The following is a 24,943-nucleotide window of genomic DNA, read 5'->3' on the forward strand; positions in this document are numbered from 1 at the left end:
AGGTCTCATGTGGGGAGATTCAGAAAATGTAGTTTCCTAAAGACCAAAGGGACCTCAAGCACCTGCAATTATCACTGATGTTTGTGAAGCATTTCGGTTTATGTTCTACTGGAAACAGTCAGCAAAATGCCAACTCTGCATTCATGAAATTGTTCTAAAGATACTTGTCCCAATTGAATTCCTTTCAAAAAAAGCCAAGCAGCAAGGTATTAAGTGTGTGTCTATTTAAAACAAAACCAAAACCTCAAACAAACAAAAAAACCAACCCCAAAACAAACCAACAAAAAACTAACTGAACAACAAAACACTCCAGTGTCTTGGTAGGAATCGACTGTGGCAAAGGTAATGAAGGAACATGTCCTGAAATAATTTTTCTTTTAGGCTTTTCAGCCGCAGAGATCCCGAAGATGATGGAATACTGAAAAGGAGAGGAAGACAAAGTCCAAATGCTAATCTTGTGAAGACGTTAGTGTTTTTCTTTTTGGAAAGTGAAGTAAGTTGAGTTTCAAGGATATCCTTGTTTTTGTGGTGTGTGGCTTTAACACTGTTTTAATTTGTTTTTCTTATTTTCCATACTCATTGGTTAATGACAAATGTCGTGGTTTTTCTATTATTTGAGCAACCTGGGGAACACCGTTTTGAGAGGTTGTGTTTATTTGAAGGGTTGGACGGATAGTGAGGCAGGCTGTGATTTCTACTCTTTTGTCATTCTTCATGCTAATATATAAGTGGAAGGGAAGTGTGATTTATGAGATTTAGAAGGAGGGGTGAGAAACAATGAATAAACCCCCCCTTTATTCCCCAAGTTCTAACAGATCTTGTGGCACTCTTCTTTGTAATATTTGGTCTGGATTCATCTTTTTCACTTACATAGGAGAGAGAGGCCTCTGCTGAACCAGAGAGCTTGCAAATTTTTTTCTGTGTTTGTTTTTTTTGCTACAGCCAGGAGCCAAGTGAGGAAAGTTTACTATATTATAGCAAGTTCTGTAACGAACTTTATTGCTGATAAAGAAAAATGTGTAATCTGTTCTCATTTTAGTTGCATGAACATGCTGCTTATCTTGTGGACAGCATGTGGGACTGTGCAACAGACCTCTTGAAGGACTGGGAATGTATGAACAGTCTTCTGTTGGAGGAGCCTCTCAACGGAGAAGAACGTAAGCAATTTTTGTAGGTCTTTATACTGATTGCTGTGCAGCTTCTGCTAGTCTTGATTTATAGGGAAATTAGATGTTTATATAGAGTCCCCATACATTCTTTGTTTTTACGTGTCTAATAAATCACTAATAGCAGTTACAAAATGTGAAGAAGAGCAACAGGAGGTCACTTCTGGTATGGAAGTAGGACAAAGAGAAAAATGGTGGGGAGAGAAGGGAATAAGCATGCAGCATCCAGGTGCCTCGTTGTTCCACAGGTTCGAGCTGCTAGACAAACTTAAGTCTCTTGTGGAACATGCTCAGTTATTGAGTACTAAAACTACTCTATGGAAAAATGCCATTTCTTTAATGACAATAAAATGAGACAAAGCCCCTTGTATAATTCTGTAATTCATAGGTGATAGTAAATGGATACCTGAAAAACGAACAAAAGCAGTTATAAATCCTGTATTTGTTCCATCCTGTCCTGTGATTCAACCGGTGGTATTCTTTCAACTTTAAATATTTTCTTGTCTGTCTTTGAGGTGTTTATCATCTTTAACCTTTCCTTTTTTCTTAGAAAAAACCCCAAAACGCCAACAAAAACAAAACAATCACCATATTTTGTTTCTTGGATTCTAATGCTTGTGGAAGATGAAAAAATCAATCTGTGTGTTAACATCTGTTTCTTCAATTTCAGCTCTAACGGACAGGCAGGAGAGCGCACTGATTGAAATCATGCTTTGTACAATTCGGCAGGCAGCTGAATGTCATCCTCCTGTGGGAAGAGGAACAGGGAAAAGGGTAGGAAGCAAAAAGCTACTTGTCTGGAGATACGGGAATGGTTATGTGGCAGCAGTGTGAGAGGAATAAATAGGCTGTAGGCTGTGTCTGCTGAAGGGACTGAATTCAGAGATTCAGTTTTGGTCTTTGTGCCTCTGTCTGGCTCACTTTTTCTGGACTTTGCCACGTACTTAATACTGTTTGAACTGCTGCATTTGTTTTTACTATTAAAGGTAATACAGAATTGATTTTGAAAGAAGTATTGCTTGGAAAGGAGAACAAAAATCAATGTTTGTGAAAGCGGAAGCTAGTTTCAATTTGAAAGAGCAAAGTGGGGGAAGGAAATATACTTCATGGTCTCTGGAAGGAGGCAGTCCAGCAACTGGCTTGTCTCCGATTATGTAAGTTTAGGCAGCCCTCTCACCAGGCCAGTAAAGCAGGGAAGGGAGCTGCTTGCAAGACTGGTGCAGCTTTTGTTGAGAAACCCCTTTATATACAGATTAAGACTTGTATGAAGATCAGACTAACATGAATTGAGTAAATATTAAAAATCCTAAGTGAGCTGAAAGGCTTGCTGTTCTTTCATTGTTGCAGTATTTTGTTTTGGGGAAGGTTCTAGGTTGTCACTTCTGTTTTCAAGATAATCTCAATGGTATTATGTGTAACTTCCAATTGCGTTTATTGAGTGCTGATTTTTTTAATTGGCTTTTAAGAAATTGGTCTTTTATAGTGTATTAGTCTGGGTACCTAGTTCTTATTTCATTAATAATAATGTAACTTTGCACCAGACCTTTCCTTTGTAAAATCCTCACAATATGGCTATTTTAGGTGCTAACAGCAAAGGAAAAGAAAACCCAGTTGGATGACAGAACAAAAATTACTGAGCTTTTTGCAGTGGCACTTCCTCAGTTGCTAGCAAAGGTAAGTTTTAATTCCATTTGTTGCTGATGGGTTGTTGTTGAAATGTTAACAAGTATCACTTCTGTAATTAACTGTACAGCTCACACAAATCTTCAGTTTTACTTACTAGTTTATATTCATAATAGTTCTATGATGAATTGTTGTCCAAGACTTTTTAAATCAAACTTTTTTGTTGTCAATTTTGCAGTATTCTGTAGATGCAGAAAAAGTCACCAACTTACTGCAACTGCCACAGTACTTTGATTTGGAAATTTATACAACAGGGCGATTAGAAAAGGTAAGGTAACATTCAGCATCACTTTTAAGACAAAAAGAGAAACCCCAGAATTTGGGCTTAGTCACTGGAATTTGAGTCACCATTATAGCTGTGGGGGCTTTTGAGACTTTATTTATCATAACCCTTACTGAGAATGAGACTTGAACTTCACAGCTGTGACTGGCTCCTGTTCTTAAAAATACTGAAAGCTGGAGTTTTCTATGGTTTGTCTGGCACTTTTTAACAGAGAATCTTGCCAGTTAGATGAACTGTATGCAAGAACATTTACTGTTGGGTTGTGGTTGTGTTTGAAGTATGTTGGCTGAGCGATAAAACTTGTAGGAATAGCTTAAGTTGTTTTTTCTTTTCTGATCACTGAAACTAATAAACCACAATCATTGCATGAAAAAGGCCAAAACTACAGATCACAAATGATGTAGCTACTACTCTCATTTTATCTGGTATGGTGATGAAGTTGGTGTAAACTCTTCTCCTCTTTTTCTCCTTCTGAGTTGCACTGTTTTGCTGTATTGTGAAGTAAGTAGCTGGAAATGTTTATGGTCAAAAAAGTAGTGTGTGTTCAGTTGACAGCATAGCCTAGCAGCAATAGAGCAGCAGGGAGCAACTCAGGTTGAGAAGAGGCATAGAACAACTGAAGTTGGTTTCAGTGCTGACACTTGAGTGTTAGGAAACTAAAGCCTCAATTATACAGCTTTTAAGACCCTGTATAAATGTTTGTGTAAGTGGGAGATAAATGCTTCTGTGTTGTTCAGTTGACACTGCAAATTCAAGTGTTAGATAACACCATACTGACAGTTGCAAATTTTTAATGACTTCTTAAAATGCATTGAATTTTTTAGCCTTTGATAAGTTCCTACTTAATTTTTGCTAAATAGATTTTTTTTTATTTACTCAGAAGGTTCAGATTGTTCTGGAAGTGTTTTGTATCAGTTACAAAAGTAATGAATTAATTTCTCTGTTACAGTTCTTTAAGTTTTATTAAAACGATGTGTGTGCATGTTTGTCCCATTTTCCTTGTAGCATTTGGATGCCTTACTGCGACAAATCCGGGATATTGTGGAGAAGCACACAGACATAGATGTTTTGGAAGCCTGTTCAAAAACATACCACGCTCTCTGTAATGAAGAATTCACCATCTTTAACAGGGTTGACATTGCAAGAAGTCAGTTAATAGATGAATTGGCAGACAAGTTTAATCGACTTCTTGAAGACTTCCTGCAAGAGGTATTTCAATGTGCAGAATCAACTTTTCCTGCTCTCTAAATATTTCCAGTATGTTTTTCTGCCTTCATGTGCAAGGCAGTGACTTGAGGGGAGCTTGCCTCTGACTTTCAAAGCTCTTCAGTCAAGCCCAGTAGTACAGTAGTGTTATTACTGCGATTGTGTGAATGCACTTTTATATTAGGACAGTGAGTCTTCAGTCTTTTCACAAGTGTCACCTTGGAATTTGAAATAAGTTCCTGATAAACTATGAAATTACCTAAACTTTTCACCTTTATGTTTGGGAGCTCAAGTCTGAGGGATGTAGTGTTGTAATTCCATTAGGATTCTCCTCAGATGTACTAGTGTTGCTCGTCTTGCCTGTTGATTGCATATTGCTGTTAATAAATATCAAAATCTCTAGAAAACACTCCCCCACCATTCCTCATTGCAACCAGATGCAGTTAACAGCTTAAAAATCATTTATGCCCACATGGTGATAATCTGAAGAGTGAGGATTTTCTGATCTAGTATTTAGTATATATGTGGGATCTCTGACATTCAGACAAAACTTGTTTCTTCTCCTCCTCACCTGTGTTGAGGAGCATGGGAAGTGTCTTTTTGATGACTTCATTCCCCATGCTTCTCATGTGCAGACTTATTTTATCAGGCTTTGTTCTTTGCTTATTGGCCTGAACTAGAACTCTATTCTAGCCGTATGTGGACTAAGAAAGAAATGTGCCTAATGTCCTTTTATTTCCCTCTTCATGAGGAAACAAAAGAATGAGAGGTAAAGCAAGGCAACAAAACAAATGTCAGGCAGTTGGCTTGAAGGCAAATGGCAAATAATCTGGCAGAAGTGTTGAAATCCATAGTGCTTTGGTAAGGTGGTGCAACTACAGGATAGTAAAGAGCTTTGGGCTTGTAGGCTCTCTGATACGCTGATGGAGTTTCCATGACCTTAAGTGTTTTATCTGATGTACTTAAATAGATACTTTTGGAGCCCTTTCCTTTTTTTACACCTTTCCTTTCTCCAAATGCAAGTTTTTTAGAACTTGTGGGAAAATCAGAACAACACTTCCTTTACCTCTCTCAAAGACTTTTTTAAGTGATTAAAGTAAGATTAAAATACTGACCTGTGGCCTATCTAGTCCAGTATCTATTGTCTGATAGTGGCCTCTGCTGGATTCTTCAGAGAAAATATAAGCACCTACATAATACATTGTATTCCACTATCCTAGATGACCACTTTTTTTTTTTCACCCTTGTTCCTGCCCCCTTTTCCCCCCATTTCTCTTTGTGCTGCTAACAATTTCTAAACTTGAACTATCACCTTTTCTTGCGAAGTCTTTAACTCTTCTAAAACCAAATATGCCCTTGATAAATGATTTAAACACAGTTCTGTCTCTATCTGGTAGTTGCTGATTGGGTTTGAGGGTGGTGTTTTGAGTTTTGGTGATTGGTGTTTTTATCCCTGGTCTGCTTAGCATATGCTGCTTGTGATACCTGACTGTATGATTATTAAATAGGGAGAGGAACCTGATGAGGATGATGCATATCAAGTCTTGTCAACACTGAAGAGAATCACTGCTTTTCACAAGTAAGTAGTCATCTGTAAATGTGTCAGGGCTTTTGACAGACATTTGGTGGTGGGGGGTGGTTTTTTTTTTTAATTGATCTTTTTAATGCAGCCTTTTTAGTGTGAATGGTAGAGAGTTGAGCAGAACATCATATGCTTTGAACAGAGGAAGAATATATGCAAAACTGAAATCTGGAGGGGTTTTGGTATTTTTTTGTGGTTGTGTTGATGTTTTTCTTCAGATTTGAGGGGGTGGGGTTGGGTGGTTTTTTTGTGTTTTGGGCAGGTTTTTTAGACCAATTAAGCTTTTAGTGGATGCTACCATCAAATTTCAGCAGTGTTAAGCAAAGATTTAATTTAAGTAACTTCTTCCAGTGCTCATGACCTATCAAGATGGGACTTGTTTGGCTGCAACTACAAGCTATTGAAAACTGGCATTGAAAATGGAGACATGCCAGAACAGGTCTGTAGTTAAAATGTTCTTTAAATTCAACAATAAGTGACTTTTGTTGCTATCTTCTGTTGGCCTTTGTCATCTAATGTGCTTTTTCCTTTTGATTTCAGATTGTTATTCATGCACTGCAGTGTACTCATTATGTAATCCTTTGGCAGCTAGCAAAAATTACTGAAAGCAGTTCCACAAAGGTATGCCTTGTTCAAGTTGCATTAGTAAATAAATGTTAGTATATACCTGCAGTGTCATCAGGTGGGAACTTGGATGGAGTTAAATTTTTATATTGATACCTGCCTAAATCTGCATTTCTAAGTTCCACTGGATTGGTAGGTTTAGTAGTGCAATGCTTCCCTCTTAAACTTACTGTTTTTCTAAATTGTTACGTTTTTATTATATTTATTTGACAGAACTTCAAAGTAATTGCAGTAAATAAATGCAATGCCCATTAACCTGGCACAGTAACCATGCCAAGGAGAGGTAGAATGACAATTATAAAACACAGTGTAGTCTTCCTACTCTCAAGTAGTTGGTTTGAATTTGTTTGCATTTTGAGAAGCATGTGACAAGTCAGTAAGATGCAGGAATTTGCACACTGCTGGAGTATTCTTACTTTGCTCTTCATCAGTGTGTTAAATGCATTCTCAAAGACATGAAAAAGATCCAAGTTAAATTTCAGACTTTCTCAGGGAGTAATAAAAGGGCCTGTTCTGGTTCTGTGTATAGTAATCTTGAAGGGCAGAACTCTTAAATGTCATCTTTCTAATTTCACTTCCAGAAAAATATTGGAGGAAGGATTAAAGTTTCTTGTAGGCACTGTATACACTCTTCTTGTATCCACTGCTTGAAGAGGATGATTAGGTGGTTTGCTGTGCAAACTGCCTAATGGAAGATGGTTTTTGAAAGGCAAGGCAGTTTAGAATGGAGCTCCTAAGTGCTGAAACATTTTGAATTAAAGAACTGATCAAAAAAAAAAAGTTTCAATCAAGCATATGTTTTCTGTATAAAAATATGAAGCCTTGTACAGTCTTGCAAGACGAGTCCTGTGCTCTTTCTTTCACCAGGAGTCCATGCTGCTGTTGCACTTTGTTATTGGAGTAGCTGATAACACAACCTTTATTTAGGTCACAGGTGAAACAAGTAAATTCTTTGGGTTTTTTAAGCAATTTTATTGCTGTACTCCTAATTAATAAAAATAGAAGAAGTTTTCATTTACTAGAGAGAAAACAAAGAAAACTCATTACATTACATTGTAGCTATTACAGTAAACCTAATATGAGGATGTATAAAATTTTTCTTCTTTAGGATTAGTTAGTGTGAGTGTAGTAGATACAGGAGTGAAGCAGCGTGCAATGTAACTTGAACTAGTGGTTTTTAAAACAGAGAATACCTTTGTGAGGTCACAGTGGGTTTTTTGTTTGGATTTGTTTTGTTTTCTTCTTCTCCTATTGTTTTGAGACTTTGTTAGTCCTGCGAATATTTGGCAGCCTTACTGATTCAGTAACTACAGTCTGAAGGTCTGCTAAATAAATGAACTTCATCACACTGGCTGTCTAGCTAGGTTACCATCTAGGTTTTAATGGTTTCTTTTTACCATTTCCAAACAAAAAAAAATGTGTAGCAGAGCATAGATTGTTGAGAACCACTTATGTGAGTGAAGGCTTTGTTAGCTTATTCTTTAAAGGGTAAACAGCAGCCTGAGTCTTTTGTAGTAGTGATTAAAGCTTTTGTCACTACCCTGATGGCAGAAGCTGAGCTAACTACTGAAAAGTTAGGTTAGAAATGGAGATTAACTTAAGCATTTTGCAATAAAATATAATTTGTAATACTTTCAGCAGGAATGAAAAGAACTTACTTGAAAAGTGGCCTTCTATTGAGACTATTTTCTGCTCCTGTATAATAAAATTTGGTAAATTAAAGCTTTCATAGGTTTAACTTCTGAACCACAACTATTTTAGTATATTTAACTGCATGACTGCTGCCAAAAATTCCAGGTATGTTCAGAAGTTCCATTGATTTCTGTTAAATGCCAATGGAATGTAACAGCAAAGAAGCTGAAACTCAGAACCAGAAGTGACAGGAGTCACAATGCCTAAAGATTTATTACTTTTTCTTGGTTGTTCTGTGACAAAATTAATGGCAAACTGCGTGCTGTTTGCGAACAGGTCAAGTAAGTATGGGGATTAGCACAATATTATAGGCTGCTGCAATAAAGACTACAGAAATAGCTTGATTTTTTAAATTAAAATTTAAACAAATAATTCTGTACAAAGGAAAGGAAATATTCCTGTGTATAATTCTCTTAACATCAGTATAGTAATGATAGATGTTGAGAGAAAAGATTTTATGCAGTGAAGTTGTTTTAAAATTGTATTATTCTTAAACTTGTAGTCAGTAATGTCTTGCCTGCTTTCTTGATGGGAGAGACTTGTTTTGCTTTAGATTGCATAGACAGTTTTTAAAGTTCTCAGGGGTATTTTTTCTTTGGACTGGTTAAACAGTTGGTCTTCTGTAATATGACTTCCCCAGCCTGACACAACTAGAATCTTCATGTGATTGAGTAACACTGTCTGTGCCACATATATGGATGAAATTTGTACTAACTTGGTACTTTATTTGTTCAACAATCTTCTCTTCTGGAAGATACTGCAACACTTACAAAGCTCCCCCATGATGGAAGTGGGGAAGAGAAGCTCAACCACCATAGATATTTTAGCTTACTCCAATCAGATATCTTAAAGGGAAAGTGCTTTATGCTTTAGATTAGGGGTTTGAATTGCTTGTTCTTTGGGCAGGTGGGACAGATGGATAGACATGTGATGGTGCTGGGGTCTTCTTAATTTTGTTTTGGGGGGGATTCTGTTACTATTTTTTTAATAAATAATTTTACTATTTTCATGCCAGCTTCCATTTCTTTTTGCAATACACAGGATGACAAAATTCAGGAAACTGCTTTTTTATTTATAGTAGTGATTTTTAAATAACAGAGTGGCCTTGAATGTTACAACTAAAATATGAAGTCTGTGGTGGATAGCTGAAAATGCATATAGTAAATATGACTGTAAAATTTGTAAAGCAAAACTGTTCCATGAATCCTTCTCTTTTAAGGAGGATCTTCTGCGTCTGAAGAAGCAGATGAGAGTGTTCTGTCAAATCTGTCAACACTACCTGACCAATGTAAACACTGCTGTTAAGGAACAGGTTGGTAACTTGTTTATCCTCGTAGTCTTCCGATACTCTTTTGAAGTGGTTGAAAACTTCCTCTTGTTAACATTTTAGAGCTTCTGTGGGAACATAGTGTGCCTCAGATGCTTAGGCTGAATGCCCTTTGAGTGTGAGTGCTCAGTGTGCTTGCATGCTCGCCCTCTGTTAGGTAATTGAAGAGGAATTCAGAATGAATTTAGACTTGATTCTTTCTACTAATTTTAGGCAGCATAAACTTTTATTCGAGGTGGGGGTTGTTGGTTGTTCCTTCTAACAATGGACTGGGAAGGCACATGGCACATACCTAGTATGAGTTAGGTGGGAGAGTTCAGTTTCAAAGTTCTGGCTTACTCAGGTTTACCAAGGTCTGGTGGAGGTGTTTGTGGGTTAGTAGACTCAGAGCTGTAAGAGCTAGGGACAGCTATTTAAACGAGAGAAGTTACTGTTTTAGTTCTGATTTGAATACTTTTGCATTCCCACGTTTATACTATGATACATATGTGCACATCCACTCAAGGCCTGTGAATACAACTTTCCTCCTCTTACTGTAAAGCTGTGAGGGCATACAGGGGCAACTTCTGTCTGCTCCATGATGCTGCCTACAGAATTTATTCCTCAGTTGTTCAGAGACCTGGGATTTTGGTGATCTCTGAACAGGACAAAGAGAATAGATATGTAACTTACCAGCATGCATGTTTATACATACACACGTGTGTGTTGTAACCTGGGGCACTCTATTGTTGGGAAGTGGTATTTCTTTTTAGTGGTCACGCTTAGATACACTCACACACTGGTCAGTCGTTAACAGTATTGTTTAGAGATATTTGGAGACCATTCTAGCAAGTGCTTGGAAGGCTCAACAGTGATATACTGCTTGGAAAAGGTGTGAACAGTTTTAGTTTTACCAGTTTTGTAATCAGTCCCTCATATGGTTGTCCTTTTTGGGGGAGAGTTTTAGCTGGAGCTAAGTTCTTGAATATTTCAGATGTGAAATATGTTGGTATTTAGTCCATTCAAGTAATTCCTGATGTTTCAGACAGGAAACAAAAGTCCTGGCTTTGAAGAAAAATGTAGGCATGAAGGCTTGGGGATTGTGGTGGGGGTTTTTGGTTAGTGTGGGTTTTTTTTTCCCTGCACACTTTCTTTTTCTTTTCTTTTTTTTCTTCTGTTTCTAAAAGAATTGAGACGTAATCTTAGGTAACAGAGTAAAGGAAAAGGTTAAACTGTAGAGGATGAGTCTCTTCTAGTCTGTGGTCAAAGATTTCTCTACTCAGAACACTGACAGGAATTTCAGGTTCTAGTGAAGAGCACAGGTTAACTTATCAGTAAATGCCTTTAATGACCTTTAGAATGCTTACAGGGAGGGGTGGGGGGTATCTTGATATGAGTGAAGGATCAAACTGTCTTCTGGGGATACTTTTTAATTAAATAAATAGAAAGCCAGGAGTGGTTTTGCTGCTACAGGTAAACCTGGTTGAGCTTATTGTTTAAAAGTCTGTTCCACTGAGTCACACAGCTGCAGCTTTTGAAACACTCACTATAACAAGAATATTCTTGGAACTGAATAGGCATGTTTATGTCAGAGAGCTATCTAGTGTCAAAATCACAAGGTGAAGGGTGTGAAAGTGCAAGTAACAAATTTCTGAAGCTCTGAGCAGTTTTATTTAAAAGGCTGTGTAACTCTGACTGGGGTGAATGCTCGAGCAGCTAGACATGCCTGTAACATAGGGTACCATAGCCATGGTTCTGCTTTCCTTCTCTGACCTCATCATGAAAGGACACAAAGGAGTATTCTTGTGACAAGGAAATTAGTAGTATTTTTGTTGAGGAGTTACAGAACAGATTTGTTGATGAAAGTGGAAGAAGTACTTAAGAGAGTAGAGTCAAAGAGCTGAGGTGCAGCACTAAGCAATGCATTGCTGTGGTCTGTGAAGTTTGAAGAATGGCCTCCTACGTACTGATAGATTTGAACTTTCCAGGTAAGTGTAGTAGAGACATTGAAATTTCAGATCTACAAGTAAGCCAGCAAAATGAAGAGGTGGATGCTTTTTTGGAAGAAAGACATACGTTAGCATGTAATGACCTCAGCTGTTAGACATTTTCCAATTGTGATCAAAACAGTGTAAAAAAAGGAGACACTACAATGGTTTGTGTCCACAAAGTTACCTAGTGCTCTGATGTGGTACCTATCAGGCAGAATTTGGGAGTTTCAAGCTACTCATGTTGTAATCTCACAATGTTTTGATATTTTGTTGGCTTAATTTGTATTTATTTGTATTTATTTTTATTTGGAGAACCAGTCCTCATACAGCAGTGTCCTCTAAGAAACTGAGTGTGTGTTTAACTTCCTGTTGGCCTGTGTAGCTGCTTAGGACTGAAGTGGTCAGTGTACACCACTTGGCTCTAAGCGTTCTGTTAGGTGGAGTCATGTTACATTACAAATAGAATCCAGCTTCCAAGCAAGTATTCAGTGAAGTTTCTTTTTCATAGGCTTTCACAATTCTGTGTGATGTGTTGATGATCTTCAGTCATCAGATCATGACAGGAGGACGTGACATGTTGGAGCCACTTGTTTACACTCCTGATTCTTCATTGCAGTCTGAACTACTCAGTTTTATTTTAGATCACGTCTTCATTGATCAGGATGATGATAATAATAGTGCAGGTTTGTACAAAACTTACGTTTCCTTTATGTTAATTGCCTTCTAATTATTACATTTGCCCATGCTTTTTTGGTGGGGTGTTTTTATTCCCCCTTCTCTTTTTTTCTGACATTGAGAAGCGTGCGTGGGCACAAAGGTAGGATTGTCTTTTAAATGTCAGAAGCCATTAAAGCACTTTATGTTTTGGGGATGTATAGGATTATCATGATAAAGATTTGGCTTAACGGGCACAATTACCTATGTATATGTGTCAGGACAAGAGACTTGGTGGGCACTGGAGTGCACAGCCATCGGAATTGAGATGTCATCTTTCGGAATCCTGACCATTAGCCTCTATATATAGATGCCAAAATATGAAGTATTTAATCCCAACAGTTTTCATGTTCTGAACTCTTTCTAGATGGACAGCAGGATGATGAAGCTAGCAAAATAGAAGCATTGCACAAAAGAAGAAATCTACTTGCAGCTTTCTGTAAACTCATTGTATATACTGTGGTGGAAATGAATACAGCTGCAGACATTTTCAAGCAATATATGAAGGTAAATCTGAAGTCTAGTAGTGATAATTCATAAAACTAGAATACAGTAGCTGTGGTTTTTAAAATTACTTATTTTAAAATTAATCAAAAACTCCAGATTTTGTAGGGATTTAAAAGTTACTTTTCCATAAGAAGGGAAGAATGACTGAGATTAGTTCCACAGCTGCAGTGTGTGGGTAGTGGGGAGGGAGAGAGGAAATCTGATAACTATTTTACTTTGTTTTTAATACATTTATTTTTTTGTCCTGATAAATACTTGTAATTCAATTATGAGTTTAGCAGGCCTTTTGAGAATAATCTCATGAAGATCAACTCTAGGATATCTAGCTTCATAAAATAATTTCAGCTTAAATTTTGTGGAAGAGGAAAAAACTGTTTTGAGAGTTCTAACCACTGCTTGCCTGCAGGTCCTCTCCCCAGATACTGTGATCTGTGTACCTGTTTCTATCTTATTTAAATATAAAACCCCCTTCTTGCTTCCTGGGACTCACAGCTGCACAATATGTGTTCTCATTTTATGAACATGATAAAGCTTTACTCCTTGGAGATTACCTAAAAGAACTTCGAAATTTGGGCAGCCGACTTTTCTCTCGGTGCCTTTACATGTATTTTGAATCTCTAAAGAACTAACTGGGTCTTTATTGAACCTGAAATACTTGAAGAACTGTACAGACAGCTGTCTTCATTGGAAAAATTACAGCTATAAAGCTGTAAGTTCTTCCTTTGAGCAGAGAAAAAACTCCTCACCAGAGTTACAGGAGTAACTAAAAAGATGAGATTCTGATCTTGTACCCTGGAGGGGTGAACACATGTCACTAACAAATGTGTCATGGCCTTGGAGAGAAATAGGTCATTCTGCCTCTAAAGTAATACTTGGAGCACAAATAAAAGAAGTGGGTATACTCTTCCTGATTTGACGCTTGTAAATTTGGAGGTGTTTTAGGATACTGCTTTGATGATGTAATCATGAGCATGTTAGCTTTTGTCCCCATTTGAATGCGTTCCATTTCTTTTTGCTTTAAATAACAATTCCTGGATGCTGTGTTCTGTAGAATTCAGTAGCTGCAATGTTTTAAACTGAAATAAAAAGTTAATCTTTTTTTCATTTTTCCCCCCAGTATTACAATGACTATGGTGATATTATTAAAGAAACAATGAGTAAAACAAGACAGATAGACAAAATCCAGTGCGCTAAAACACTTATTCTTAGCTTGCAGCAGGTAAGAATCAATTCTGATACTTCTATGCATGAAATTCCATACTGTAGATCCTGTCCTGGTGTTTACTAAGTAGTGCAGGTGTTAATGAAGGAATGCTTATGGAAGTTAGGGATAAACAGGTCTAAAACTTTTCTGTAACTATTTGAAAAACTGCCAGAAGTCTTCCTGTGCTTACCGAATGTTGTGCAACAAAGTGTGAGAGGCCGACAGATATGGGATAAATGTAACTCAGTGATAACTTGAGCCACATATTCAGAACTGTGTTGTGAAACTGTGAAACCCTGCTTGTGTGGTGGGGTTTTGTGTTCTTGATTGTGGGGGTGGCTTTTTGGGGTGGTTGGGTTTTTTGTTGGGTTTTTTTTGTTTGAGTTTTTTCTTGTGCGACTTTTTTTCTATGTGTGTGTTTAAACTATTCTGAGAAGTAATGGGAAGTTTTAGTAATTCAGTATTTCTTAATGTTTGGTAGGGGCTTCACCCATCTTTGAAACTAAAACATGATTTAATGCTCTTTTCAGTAAATGAGCTTGTTTGTGTGGAGACCTGATGAATTCAGTCGAGGTCAGAGTCGGATTCATCTGCTCACATGAACCATCTGCATGAATCTTATGTACAGGATCAGAACAATAAAGCTGTATCTGTACAAGCCACTGTAATCCAACATAGATCTCTGCTATTGTTGAAAGAAAAAATGTACCCCAATTTGTCCTCTCTCTCCCCATGTTGGTTTTTTGGACTAGAGATCATAGAACCACATAGTCAATATAGACCTAGGTATTGATCCTGTGTGAGAACTAACCATAGAGAATCCTTAATGAAGCCCCTGAGCTGGTTTATCTGTATAGGTGTTGCCAATATAAGGGCACCTCTTGACAGCACCATGACTTTAAGGAGACGATGGAACTGCAGCACAAAATAGACAAATATTCCTGTGTTTTTTGCTGACTTTTCACCAGTGTTCACAATTTTTTATGATACCAAGGAAATGCTACCCTTATTATTCTTTCTGTCCTGTGACTAACCAGCCCCTTGTATTTTAAAGGGCTGACAAAGGAAACAAATGTAGTAAGTACGATTATGTGTAACGGAGGCAGTTATGCAGCCTAATATGGCAATAAGAATAGTAACATGAGGGTATCCAAGTATTACAAAACAAACAAACCCCATATATAAACTTAAACATGTAACCAGCATTTTTTCCAGGAAAAATTTCAAGAAACTAAGCAGAGAAGAAGTTCTAGAGGTGATAGTGCATAAAGGCAATAGCCAAGTTGTAGTAAGCTACACCAACATAAAAATACACAACTATGAGCCAAGGTGTATCTATAAATGATAAGGTAATGTTCAGAGCCCTAATAAGCCTGGTTATGTTTTTTTCTGTGTTAGACAAGCATGTGAAGGGTGTATTAGCCAAAGTTAGAAAGTAATAGGAACGCTGACTGTTGAAGCGAATTAACAGTCAAATTCAGCTGGATGAGAAAAGGATTGATCAAAGTAAACAAAGTCTAGCATTCAGCACTGCCAGCTACTGATGAATAGTTAAAAAATTGATCTTCAGTGGTGCATTTTCTGCTGTGTTTGGAAGCTTCCCTGAATTCCTTCATCATACTCTTATTTTGAAAAGATAACCAAAAAAAGAGTGAGAAAGGGGTAGTTTGACAAACTGTAATAGTAAAGACAAGATGAGAATTTACCCCATTTATTTATTCTTGAGTTCACCTATTGGGGAATAATATAATTTTCTTATTTTCAACTCTAGAACACCTAATTTAGGGAAGTGCTGAAATCTGTTATCCAGCATATTTGCAGTTTGACACGTGTCTGGCCAGTGTGCATTTCAAGGATTAACTCTGAAGTGCAGAATCTTCAGCAGGTGCCTTGACTTGGCTATCCTGAACGTCCATGTTTGTCTTTTGGGGTTGTGAAATTAAGAAAAAGAAAAGCTGTAAAGCACTTTTTTAAAACTTAAGCTTAGCTCTGTGTTGATTGGTTCAAAGTTTGGTATAGTCTTTTAATAAATTCACATCTCCCTTTTTTGTTTCCTACAGCTTTTCAATGAAATGATTCAAGAAAATGGTTATAATTTTGACAGATCATCACCGACGTTCAGTGGCATAAAGGAACTTGCTCGACGTTTTGCTCTAACATTTGGACTGGATCAGTTGAAAACAAGAGAAGCTATTGCTATGTTACACAAGTAATTGTGTGCCGTGTATTACTTCCCTTATTGTAAACTTAACATTAAAATATCTTTTAGAGCGTTTAATGCAAAATGCATCAGCACTAGAGAGGAGAGAGCCTGTATATAAATCAAGAAAAGGCTGCAGTTTTGTCCCTGAATTAAGCCCCAGTGTTAAATAATGTTGATGATGTTCAGCATCATTGTAAGCCTGTAAATGGTAGCAGTGTTGATGCTAGCCTGGAAAGGTATATTTACGGTCTTACCTGTAGGAACTGACCCCATTGTCAGTGCTGGTCATGTTGGCCTCATGCAGGTGATAGCATTGTGACACAAAGAATGCATCCAGATTCAAATTATTACTTTTTTGCCAAAATAGGGAAACATCAAATTACTGCCTCTCTGACATAGAGGAAAGGTGTCCAGTTTTGATGGCTCCCAGTGCTTAGGATTTTTTCTTTAGTTTGTGCTTAATGTGACTTAATTTTTAACTTTTTCATAGGGATGGCATAGAATTTGCTTTTAAGGAGCCTAATCCTCAAGGTGAGAGCCACCCACCATTAAATTTGGCATTTCTTGATATTCTGAGTGAGTTCTCCTCCAAACTTCTCAGACAAGACAAAAGAACAGTGTAAGTATTTCTATAACGTTCTTTATACTTGTAACAATAACCGTAAAAGACACAGATCTGAATAAATACATACTTATGTAAATTGCATTCACATAAAGTGGAATCTTTGGCACATCAAGATAATTTTACATTAATGCAGTCAAGTATAATCACAAAGAGTAAATTGTTTTTATCCCTGTTCTCATTTTATGGTGGATGAACAGAAATCATACTCAGGCCTTTCTGTTAACAAGATGAGTACTGGCTGTTAATTTCAGTAGTTACTTATCTTGACGTGTACCACCTCTTCACAGATATATGTATCTCTAATTCTTTTTTCCATTTAAAGGTATGTTTACTTGGAGAAGTTTATGACCTTTCAGATGTCTCTACGAAGAGAAGATGTGTGGCTTCCTCTCATGTCATACAGAAACTCTTTATTAGCTGGTGGAGATGATGATACTATGTCAGTGATTAGTGGAATTAGTAGTCGAGGATCTACAGTAAGAAATAAGAAGACAAAGCCTGCGACAGGGAAACGGAAAGTACCTGAAGGTAGAACTTTTCTTATCCTAAAACTTACTAGACAAGATAGTTGTATAAATTACACACTTTGAGCACAGTTTGTTAGCTTGACTGAATTTGTATGCTTTACTGTATCTTTTCTAGAACAGGCTAACATCTGTGTGTGTATATGGCTTAGTGGGAGAACTGTTCGTTTGAAGAGTCTGAATAGCACTGATGTAGAAAAGAAATAAAGGCACGACACTGCGCCAAGCCACAGAGTACAAAAGTATTTTGAATGCTCTAGCCAGTGGTTATAAACCCAGGACTCTTAGGGAGTGTGTAAGACTGTGGCAAAAGTAGAGAAATTGATTCTCAGTAAGCAGAAAGTACATGGGCGTAAGTCATATTTAGACATTCAGCTTCATATTAATTTGAAAGCAATTACTGATGCCCTTTGATTCCTTCCAGCTGAAGAAAGCAGCAGTAGTGACAGCATGTGGCTGAACAGAGAGCAGACAATGCACACACCAGTCATGATGCAGACACCTCAGCTTACTTCCACGATAATGAGGGAGCCCAAGAGATTGCGACCTGAAGAAAGTTATATGGGTGTCTATCCTATGCAGCCTGAGCACCACCAAGCTCCACTCGATTACAAGTATGTAGATGAGTAGGTCTGCTTTGTGTTAGTGTTCATACACAAAACCATGTTTAAAATAGAATAATGGTCTTTTTAAGCACGCAAGTAACGTGGATGTTGGCTCAAAGGCAACAGGAAGAAGCCGCGCGACAACAACAGGAGAGGGCAGCGATGAACTACGTCAAGCTGAGAACCAACTTGCAACACGCCATGTGAGTGAGAGTGAAGTGTTCCTTTGGTGGTTTGGGGAGGGAAGGGTTTATTAAATGCGGTGTTACTCCTGTATTTTCTCAAGAGGGATTCGTGTTCTGGCTCTTGAGTAGTGTTTTTCTGTGTCTTAAGTAAGTTGCCTTAGAAAAGTAGTGGTAAAAGCACATGGTGATGCATTTAGCAGAATATATGTTTGATTTCTTGCTTATTCTTGAACATAAATTCCAGCCAAATTAAAAAACAATGATCTCTGTAATGAAGGGGACTGGTTGTTGAACTGAATGCTATCTGTGGCAGACATACACAATCAGTGCAACCTGTGAAACATCATCTCTGTGTATTCCTAACTGCAGAATCATTTTTAGAAATAGAATATAAAAAGTGGGTTTTAAAGTAGGTGTGCAATGTGTGAAGCACAAAGTTTCAGCTCAGTCTAATTCTTGTATTTCTTTCTCCTTTGACTTCTGAGCTGTAAGTTTAAAGGTCAGCATTTTTATTTAAAAAACCTCATATCCTTTTAAAGAAACTGCTGTCTTCAGCATTTCTAGGATCAGTGCACATTCTGTCTGACCTAAACTGGCACCAAAGTTGAGAGGAATCCTGAAGTACTTGTAGAAATTCACAAACACACAAAAACCTCGTGAAGTCTTCCATGTTGTGAACAAGGATGAAGACAGTCTAATATTTCTTAAATTTATGTTCTTCAGAGATTCTGCAGTCTTACTGTAGTGTCATTTACTTGATTGTGAGTCACCATGTCTGCATTTCTTTGCCTTGTCGTAAGGCAGGAACAATTTTTATTTAGGTAGCGAAACTTAAGTTCTTTCTCAGCTTAGCATAGATGCTTGCACAGAAACCTCTGAATGAAGTTGAATTCCCACAGCCTCTTGCAATAGCCATTTAGAGATGTACCACAGAGTTCTGGAAGTTGATCCTTGCTAGTTGTTCTCGCTCACTCTCTTAGTGTCTTCTGGCTGGCTAAATACCAGCTTTCTTTATAGTTACGCATTTATTTAATGACTCAAAATCTTTTTTTATCTAATGGAATTCTCATTTGTTGGCAGTTCCTTACTGAACATGAGCTTTTAAAATATTCAGATAAATTTTAACTTGATTTAATGCTTAACAGTATGTGGTTTCTTTTCATTTCAGTCGACGTGGCACAAGTCTAATGGAAGATGATGAAGAGCCAATTGTTGAAGATGTGATGATGTCATCAGAAGGGCGGATTGAAGACCTCAATGAAGGCATGGATTTTGACACCATGGACATAGACCTAGTAAGAAATTTATGTGTCTCTCTGGGTGGATTTTGGATTTATAATTCTACTTTAAAGGTAGAATATTTGAATTAAGTTGTCCTTTTGGTGAAATACAAAAATCATTCTGGTTGGTTTCCACATTGTTAAGCAGCAGTGCCACTGTGCCTCTGTCTGTGGGCAGGGCCATACAAAAAGCAAGAATACTTCCTGAAATAATAATGTGTGAGAGAAAATTTTATCCCCTGTAAATTCTTACCACATGAGAGTTCAGCTTCACTTACTACAGTTTTAAAAGTCTGTGGTTTTTTCTGAAATTAGTTAACATATTTATTTGCTTGCTTTCTTAAAGCCACCATCAAAGAACAGGAGAGAAAGAACAGAATTAAAGCCAGATTTCTTTGACCCCGCTTCAATCATGGATGAATCGGTAGGTTAACTTACGTAAGAGGAAAATGATGTAAAAATCAGTGTTAAAGTTACAATCCTCACTTTGCATTTTAAATTGAAAGAATGCAATCTTTAGGTTGTTTTCATTAGCTTATTTTGGCACACTGATACAGTCAGCGAAATATTTTATGCTGTAATTCAGCTTCATAAATTCTAAGGTAGTCGATGTTCTTTGCAAGTTTATAGGATTTTGGGGTTTAATACTTTATATGTAGCTATGTAAAAATCAAAAGTTATTGAATCTGAGAAGAAAAAACGCATCTGGTATGGAAATGATCATTGCAGAGGTTGGTAACAGAGAGCTTTAAAAATATATACAAAATTGTGCATAGACAATATTAAACACAAGCTTTCTGCTGTGATGAGCTTAGTTGAGTGATGCTGATGTCATTACCAGTTCTCAGCAGTTGCTGGTTTGCAGTTTTTGGTTTGGGTTTTTGGTTTTTTTTTTTTCTAATGGCATATTTACATTTGTGCATAAGTAAGATAATGGAGAAAATAGAGATAACACAGATACTTGTCTATAGAGATGAGAGGTGTTTTTTCTTTCCATATAAAGTTTTAGGTCCAAAACATCCGAAGTCTGTAGTTTCTGCTTGCAGTTGCCCCCTTTTCCGACTTGATAAATCTGCAGTCTCTATTCTCTTTAAAAATCTGCATGAGGGATCCCTTCTGTCTTGAACCACTTGTAATGTATGCAGCCATTTTTGACCTTGTGTAGCTGGTACAAAATTACACTGGAAATAACAAGCTGCAGCAAGCCAGCAGAGGACAGTGCTACAAGGCTTCCTGGGAATCTTGGACAGCTTGGTGGAATTTGGAAGACGGTTATGTATTTTTTTACAGGATTGTTGCAGCATGAACCTGTTCTTGTTATGGGAGAGGGGAAAAAAAGAAAAGTCTTAAATGCTGTTTTAAATGCAAATCCATATATTTTGTGCCAGTAGGCCTTTGCTTTAGTAGTAATGAATCAGATTAGGTTGTGCATCCAGGCTGTTGTGTGTTCTGTTCTTGAAGTAACACCAAGAAAATATATCACCTGTTTTCTGACGTTCTGTCCCCTGCCCATCTTGATTTTTTTGATTGATCTGTGAAATATCACTCTTTTTTTAATTCTGACAATACTGAAAATTTGGTCTTCTACAGGTGCGTTTTATTGGTTTCAGAAACCTTTCAGCTTTCCAGTTGCTCAAACGAATTCAGGCTAGTTTTAATAAGTTCAGTCAGCTAGGTTTCTTTCCTATTACTTTATTTCTCATTCATCATCCCACGTGAGCCCAGGATTTGCCAGGCCCCGCTTAGCTGCAGTGTGGGAGTATCACCGCATGATGGCAGGCGGTTACAGCGGCATTGCTCTGCAGGCTGATGGAGCCAGTTCCAGCTCAACAAGCTGTGTACGCTCTTCCTCTGCAAGGAGGGAGCCGTGGGGCACCGAAATGAGTGGGTACACTCAAGAGGGCACCACCCAGCAAACCTATCCCCCGGGCAGGATGCAGCCAGGGTGGTGATCCTGGATGTGGGACTGCAGAAAGCAGCCTGCATGGCAGAAGACTGCTGCTCTTTAGCATAAACCCCACCAAAATGTATTTCACTGTCTAAAATAAGAAAGCTCTGCTAATAGTTTAGGAGATGATGTGAATCTGTAGTAAATCACAACTGAAACTATCAGTCAGTATTTTAAACGGGGAAAAAACTACCCCACTTTCATAACTGCAGGAAAACCTTAGAGGTTTTACATCAGGTTACCTATTCTTGAAGCTGTTGCACTTGTTTTCATAGACCTTGACATAACGCAACTGTTTAACTTAGATGCACATGCTTTAAGATTAAAATTTTAGTCTGTCCTCTTATTTTTTTGATGTGTCCAGTTACTGCTGGCACCAGAGGTACTTGTGTCTGTGCTATATTGTATGGTACATCTGAAGTGAATTTGCTATCAAGAACAATAAACATCTGTTTGTAAACAGGTAAATGCAAGCAGCAGTCATAAGGTTCTGGAAAATTAAATCACTCATGGCTCTCTCTGATTTCATACAGTCCCATAAAAGCTATAGGGCAGTCACAACATCTGGATCTTGGGGTGGGGGGGTTGGCCTATCAGTGGTGACACTTTCTTTGGCACAGAACACTCTATGGCTTGGTCTCCTGTGGGAAGTGGAAACTGATCCTGCATTTCAGGAAAGCTTTTTCTTGATCACAGTGTCTCCTGAAAGCCAATATTTTCATTTCACATGATTATTGTTTGATTATTTTTTTCACTGTCTTCCTGACAGCATTCCTATATTTAATAGGAGCCGTTAAGTTTGTGTCCTGGCTGCCTGCTGTGAGGTGACCTGTGGTTTTTAGGAACACAGACACAGCAGCAGCCAGTGTATAGAGTGCTTTGTCCCAGGCTTAGTTGCTGGAAACTACACACCTTGATTTCAAGACCTATAGAATGCCATTGCCAAAGGAGTTAGGCAACTAACTAAAAATTATTTTGCAACTATTACCTAAAATAATTAAAGCACAGTCTTTGTCACATTCCTGCTGGATCTAGTGAACTTCCAAGTGTGGGAGAAATCCTTTCCAATGAATGAGATGCCCTTTTCATATTATTACATAAATCAGTGTGGTAAATCTGGTTGGAAGAAAAAGAAACTTATAATGCCTTAACATATCTTGAAGTGTCTTAATCTTAAATCCTATACTAATTGCTTTGTTTTTGTTAATTGTGTAGTAGACTACGAATTGACACCATTTCTAACTTTTTTTTTAGGTTCTTGGGGTGTCAATGTTTTAATACCAGAGCAGCAAATAAATCAGTGGTGAAGTCATTTTCTAAGTGGAAGAGGAAGTTTTTCAATACAAAATTGTGGTAGATACAGTGAAATTCTGAACAGATTTTTCTCTAAGGAGAATGACATGCTTTCAAGATCAAGTGCATTGAAGGGGCAGTTTTGTTTGCCTGGAAAAAAGAAATGTAAAGGACAAGTAAACAATTTGAGGATAAGCTACACTTTTTGTTGGAGAAAACAAATAATCAATATTTTATTTATGTGCTATCAGTTTATTTCTGGATCATGAGAAGTTTTCCCTCCAAGTTTTAATCTTAACAGTCTGAGAGGTGTTTGGTACAGATTTGAGCCCCTCTCTATACATTTACTGGCTATACTAAATAATCATGAGCTCTGCTGGATTGCTGTTTACATCCATGAACTGAAATACTAGGTGGATTGGTTTTCTTACAGTGATAGAACCAGAAGAGTGTCAGTATTTTAAATTAAATGCAAACTTCAGCAACAGATGGTTTGTATCAATTAATCATGGAAAACAAAATACATAAAGCAGAATTTTAACAGCTTTTTAATCTAAACCACACTTTTATTCCAAAAGCTTCATGCTAGCCTTCTCAGAAAGGTCCATAAACTATGAACTACCAGAAAATAACAGATTTCAGTCATGCTTGCCCATTACCAACCCTGAAAGTTTGCTTGTCCTTTAAGAAAAATGTAATGTTGTGAAATTCCTTCCAGTAGTGCCACTGTATTTTGTCTCCAAATAAAATAAGCTTATTGTAGTATGTTTGCAGAAAAATTCTAAACAAAAATTATACAGCTTATTAGAGTGTTGGGAATAGGGATCTAAATTTTAAATAAAATTATATATATATATAAATTGGTGCTGATTTTATAATTGCGCAGTTTGTTTAGTTTTTTCTTACTTTTAAATTCCAACTTAAAATTATGAGGTTTCAGAAATATATTGAAAGTTTAACAATGTTTAAAAATAGAAGAGCATGAGAATTCATGCTTTAAAAATGATTTTTAAATTTGTATTTTATATTGTTTTATCTATCTGTCTTTGCAAGCAGTCTTCAGGTTAAAGATACTTCTAACAGGTTACAGTACATTTCCTCTGTATGTAAATTAGATTGGATAATAGAAATTCATAAACAACCCATAATATTCTTTGAAAGCTAAGCTTTAAACTTCATTTTGTGTCCATTCACAAATAAATTAAATTTGGTCTAAAACAGAAAGTGGATCTATGCCATTTTGACATTGACTCATTTTGCAAGGCTTAGGCAGCTAGACATCATTTTAAAGGAAATATTAACTTATATTACATATGTATATTTTTTGTCAGTTGTCTCTCAGTTCTTGAGGTATATTATTTTAATCATTCCATGCCTTAATATGCTTGCAATACAAGAATCTCCCCAGATGGGTGAATACAAAAAGGCTTCCTGTTTTTAGAAATTAAACATTCGGCTGTGGTAGCCAAAAACCATAGATTATCTAAAGGGTCATGATAAAATATAAATATTTTACTAAGTCACGGGGTAACAACAAACTCAAAACTAGATCTGCCTAACTCATTTTGCATAAATAAATACTCTCATGTCTAAAAGTACTGCCTATATTGTTTTTCACACCACTGCATTTAATAGAACTGCTGAGAGGACTGTATATATGATTTTAAACTTAAGTTGATTTTTCTTACTCTTGAAGGAGTGTTTCTTTGTGAAAGCAGTTCTTACAGCTTTGTTTTCAACCAGCTAAAAATGTTTTATATATTTACCTTAACCTGTTGTCCTCCACATTCTATTGTCCTAATTGTACTGTTTTCTGATTTGTATTTATGTCTTGAGACAGTAACTTTTTGAATAAAAATAAACCTACAGTATGTTGTATGTTTGATCTTTTTAAATCGGGGTTAGGGGAGGACAGTGAAGAAAGGGGTATGAGTAATGCAAATGTTATGTTTATAGAAATCGAAATCTTTTTCCATGTCTTTTAAGTGTTTGTCTCAGAGTTGGGATAATGTATGGAAAACTGCACTGTTTTATATTTGTAATAAATTGTACAAGTTTTTAAAATGTGAATAAAGCACTAATTGGGTAATAATTTAAAGTAGAAAAGTTAATGCAATCATGATTGTTTTAAATATGCTTTAATTTGAGATAAACTTGTTAAAAGAATTAGTGTAAATACAGAGTGAGCTTTTCAAGAGGTTAGTACCTGCAAATAAAATTTTTAAAATTTGTATAGAACTTTTACATGCCAAGAAATCAATGGTTAATTATTTTTGTGTTATGTTTTTTAAAGGTGTATCAGTAGCCTTTCTGTTGCTTTCT

General features: G+C 36.9%; 1 protein-coding gene across 1 annotated transcript in view; it reads left to right on the forward strand.

The window, feature by feature from the left end:
• Positions 1-23,546, forward strand: part of STAG2 (STAG2 cohesin complex component) — a 78,887-nt gene extending 55,341 nt beyond the window's left edge. The window contains exons 14-34 of the mRNA XM_084269137.1: positions 382-493; positions 1,040-1,157; positions 1,837-1,940; positions 2,748-2,840; positions 3,028-3,117; positions 4,138-4,341; positions 5,847-5,917; positions 6,272-6,359; positions 6,461-6,541; positions 9,456-9,548; positions 12,042-12,216; positions 12,615-12,754; positions 13,872-13,973; positions 16,019-16,167; positions 16,652-16,780; positions 17,109-17,356; positions 17,735-17,924; positions 18,005-18,118; positions 19,269-19,395; positions 19,727-19,804; positions 22,583-23,546. Coding sequence (XP_084125263.1) covers positions 382-493; positions 1,040-1,157; positions 1,837-1,940; positions 2,748-2,840; positions 3,028-3,117; positions 4,138-4,341; positions 5,847-5,917; positions 6,272-6,359; positions 6,461-6,541; positions 9,456-9,548; positions 12,042-12,216; positions 12,615-12,754; positions 13,872-13,973; positions 16,019-16,167; positions 16,652-16,780; positions 17,109-17,356; positions 17,735-17,924; positions 18,005-18,118; positions 19,269-19,395; positions 19,727-19,804; positions 22,583-22,606 — 2,530 coding nt within the window. The 3' untranslated portion in view covers positions 22,607-23,546. The remainder of the gene's footprint in view (positions 1-381; positions 494-1,039; positions 1,158-1,836; positions 1,941-2,747; positions 2,841-3,027; positions 3,118-4,137; positions 4,342-5,846; positions 5,918-6,271; positions 6,360-6,460; positions 6,542-9,455; positions 9,549-12,041; positions 12,217-12,614; positions 12,755-13,871; positions 13,974-16,018; positions 16,168-16,651; positions 16,781-17,108; positions 17,357-17,734; positions 17,925-18,004; positions 18,119-19,268; positions 19,396-19,726; positions 19,805-22,582) is intronic.
• The last annotated feature ends 1,397 nt before the right edge of the window (positions 23,547-24,943 follow it).

The sequence above is a fragment of the Gallinula chloropus genome (assembly GCF_964237585.1).
Source record: "Gallinula chloropus genome assembly, chromosome: 11".
Classification (NCBI taxonomy): Eukaryota; Metazoa; Chordata; class Aves; order Gruiformes; family Rallidae; genus Gallinula; species Gallinula chloropus.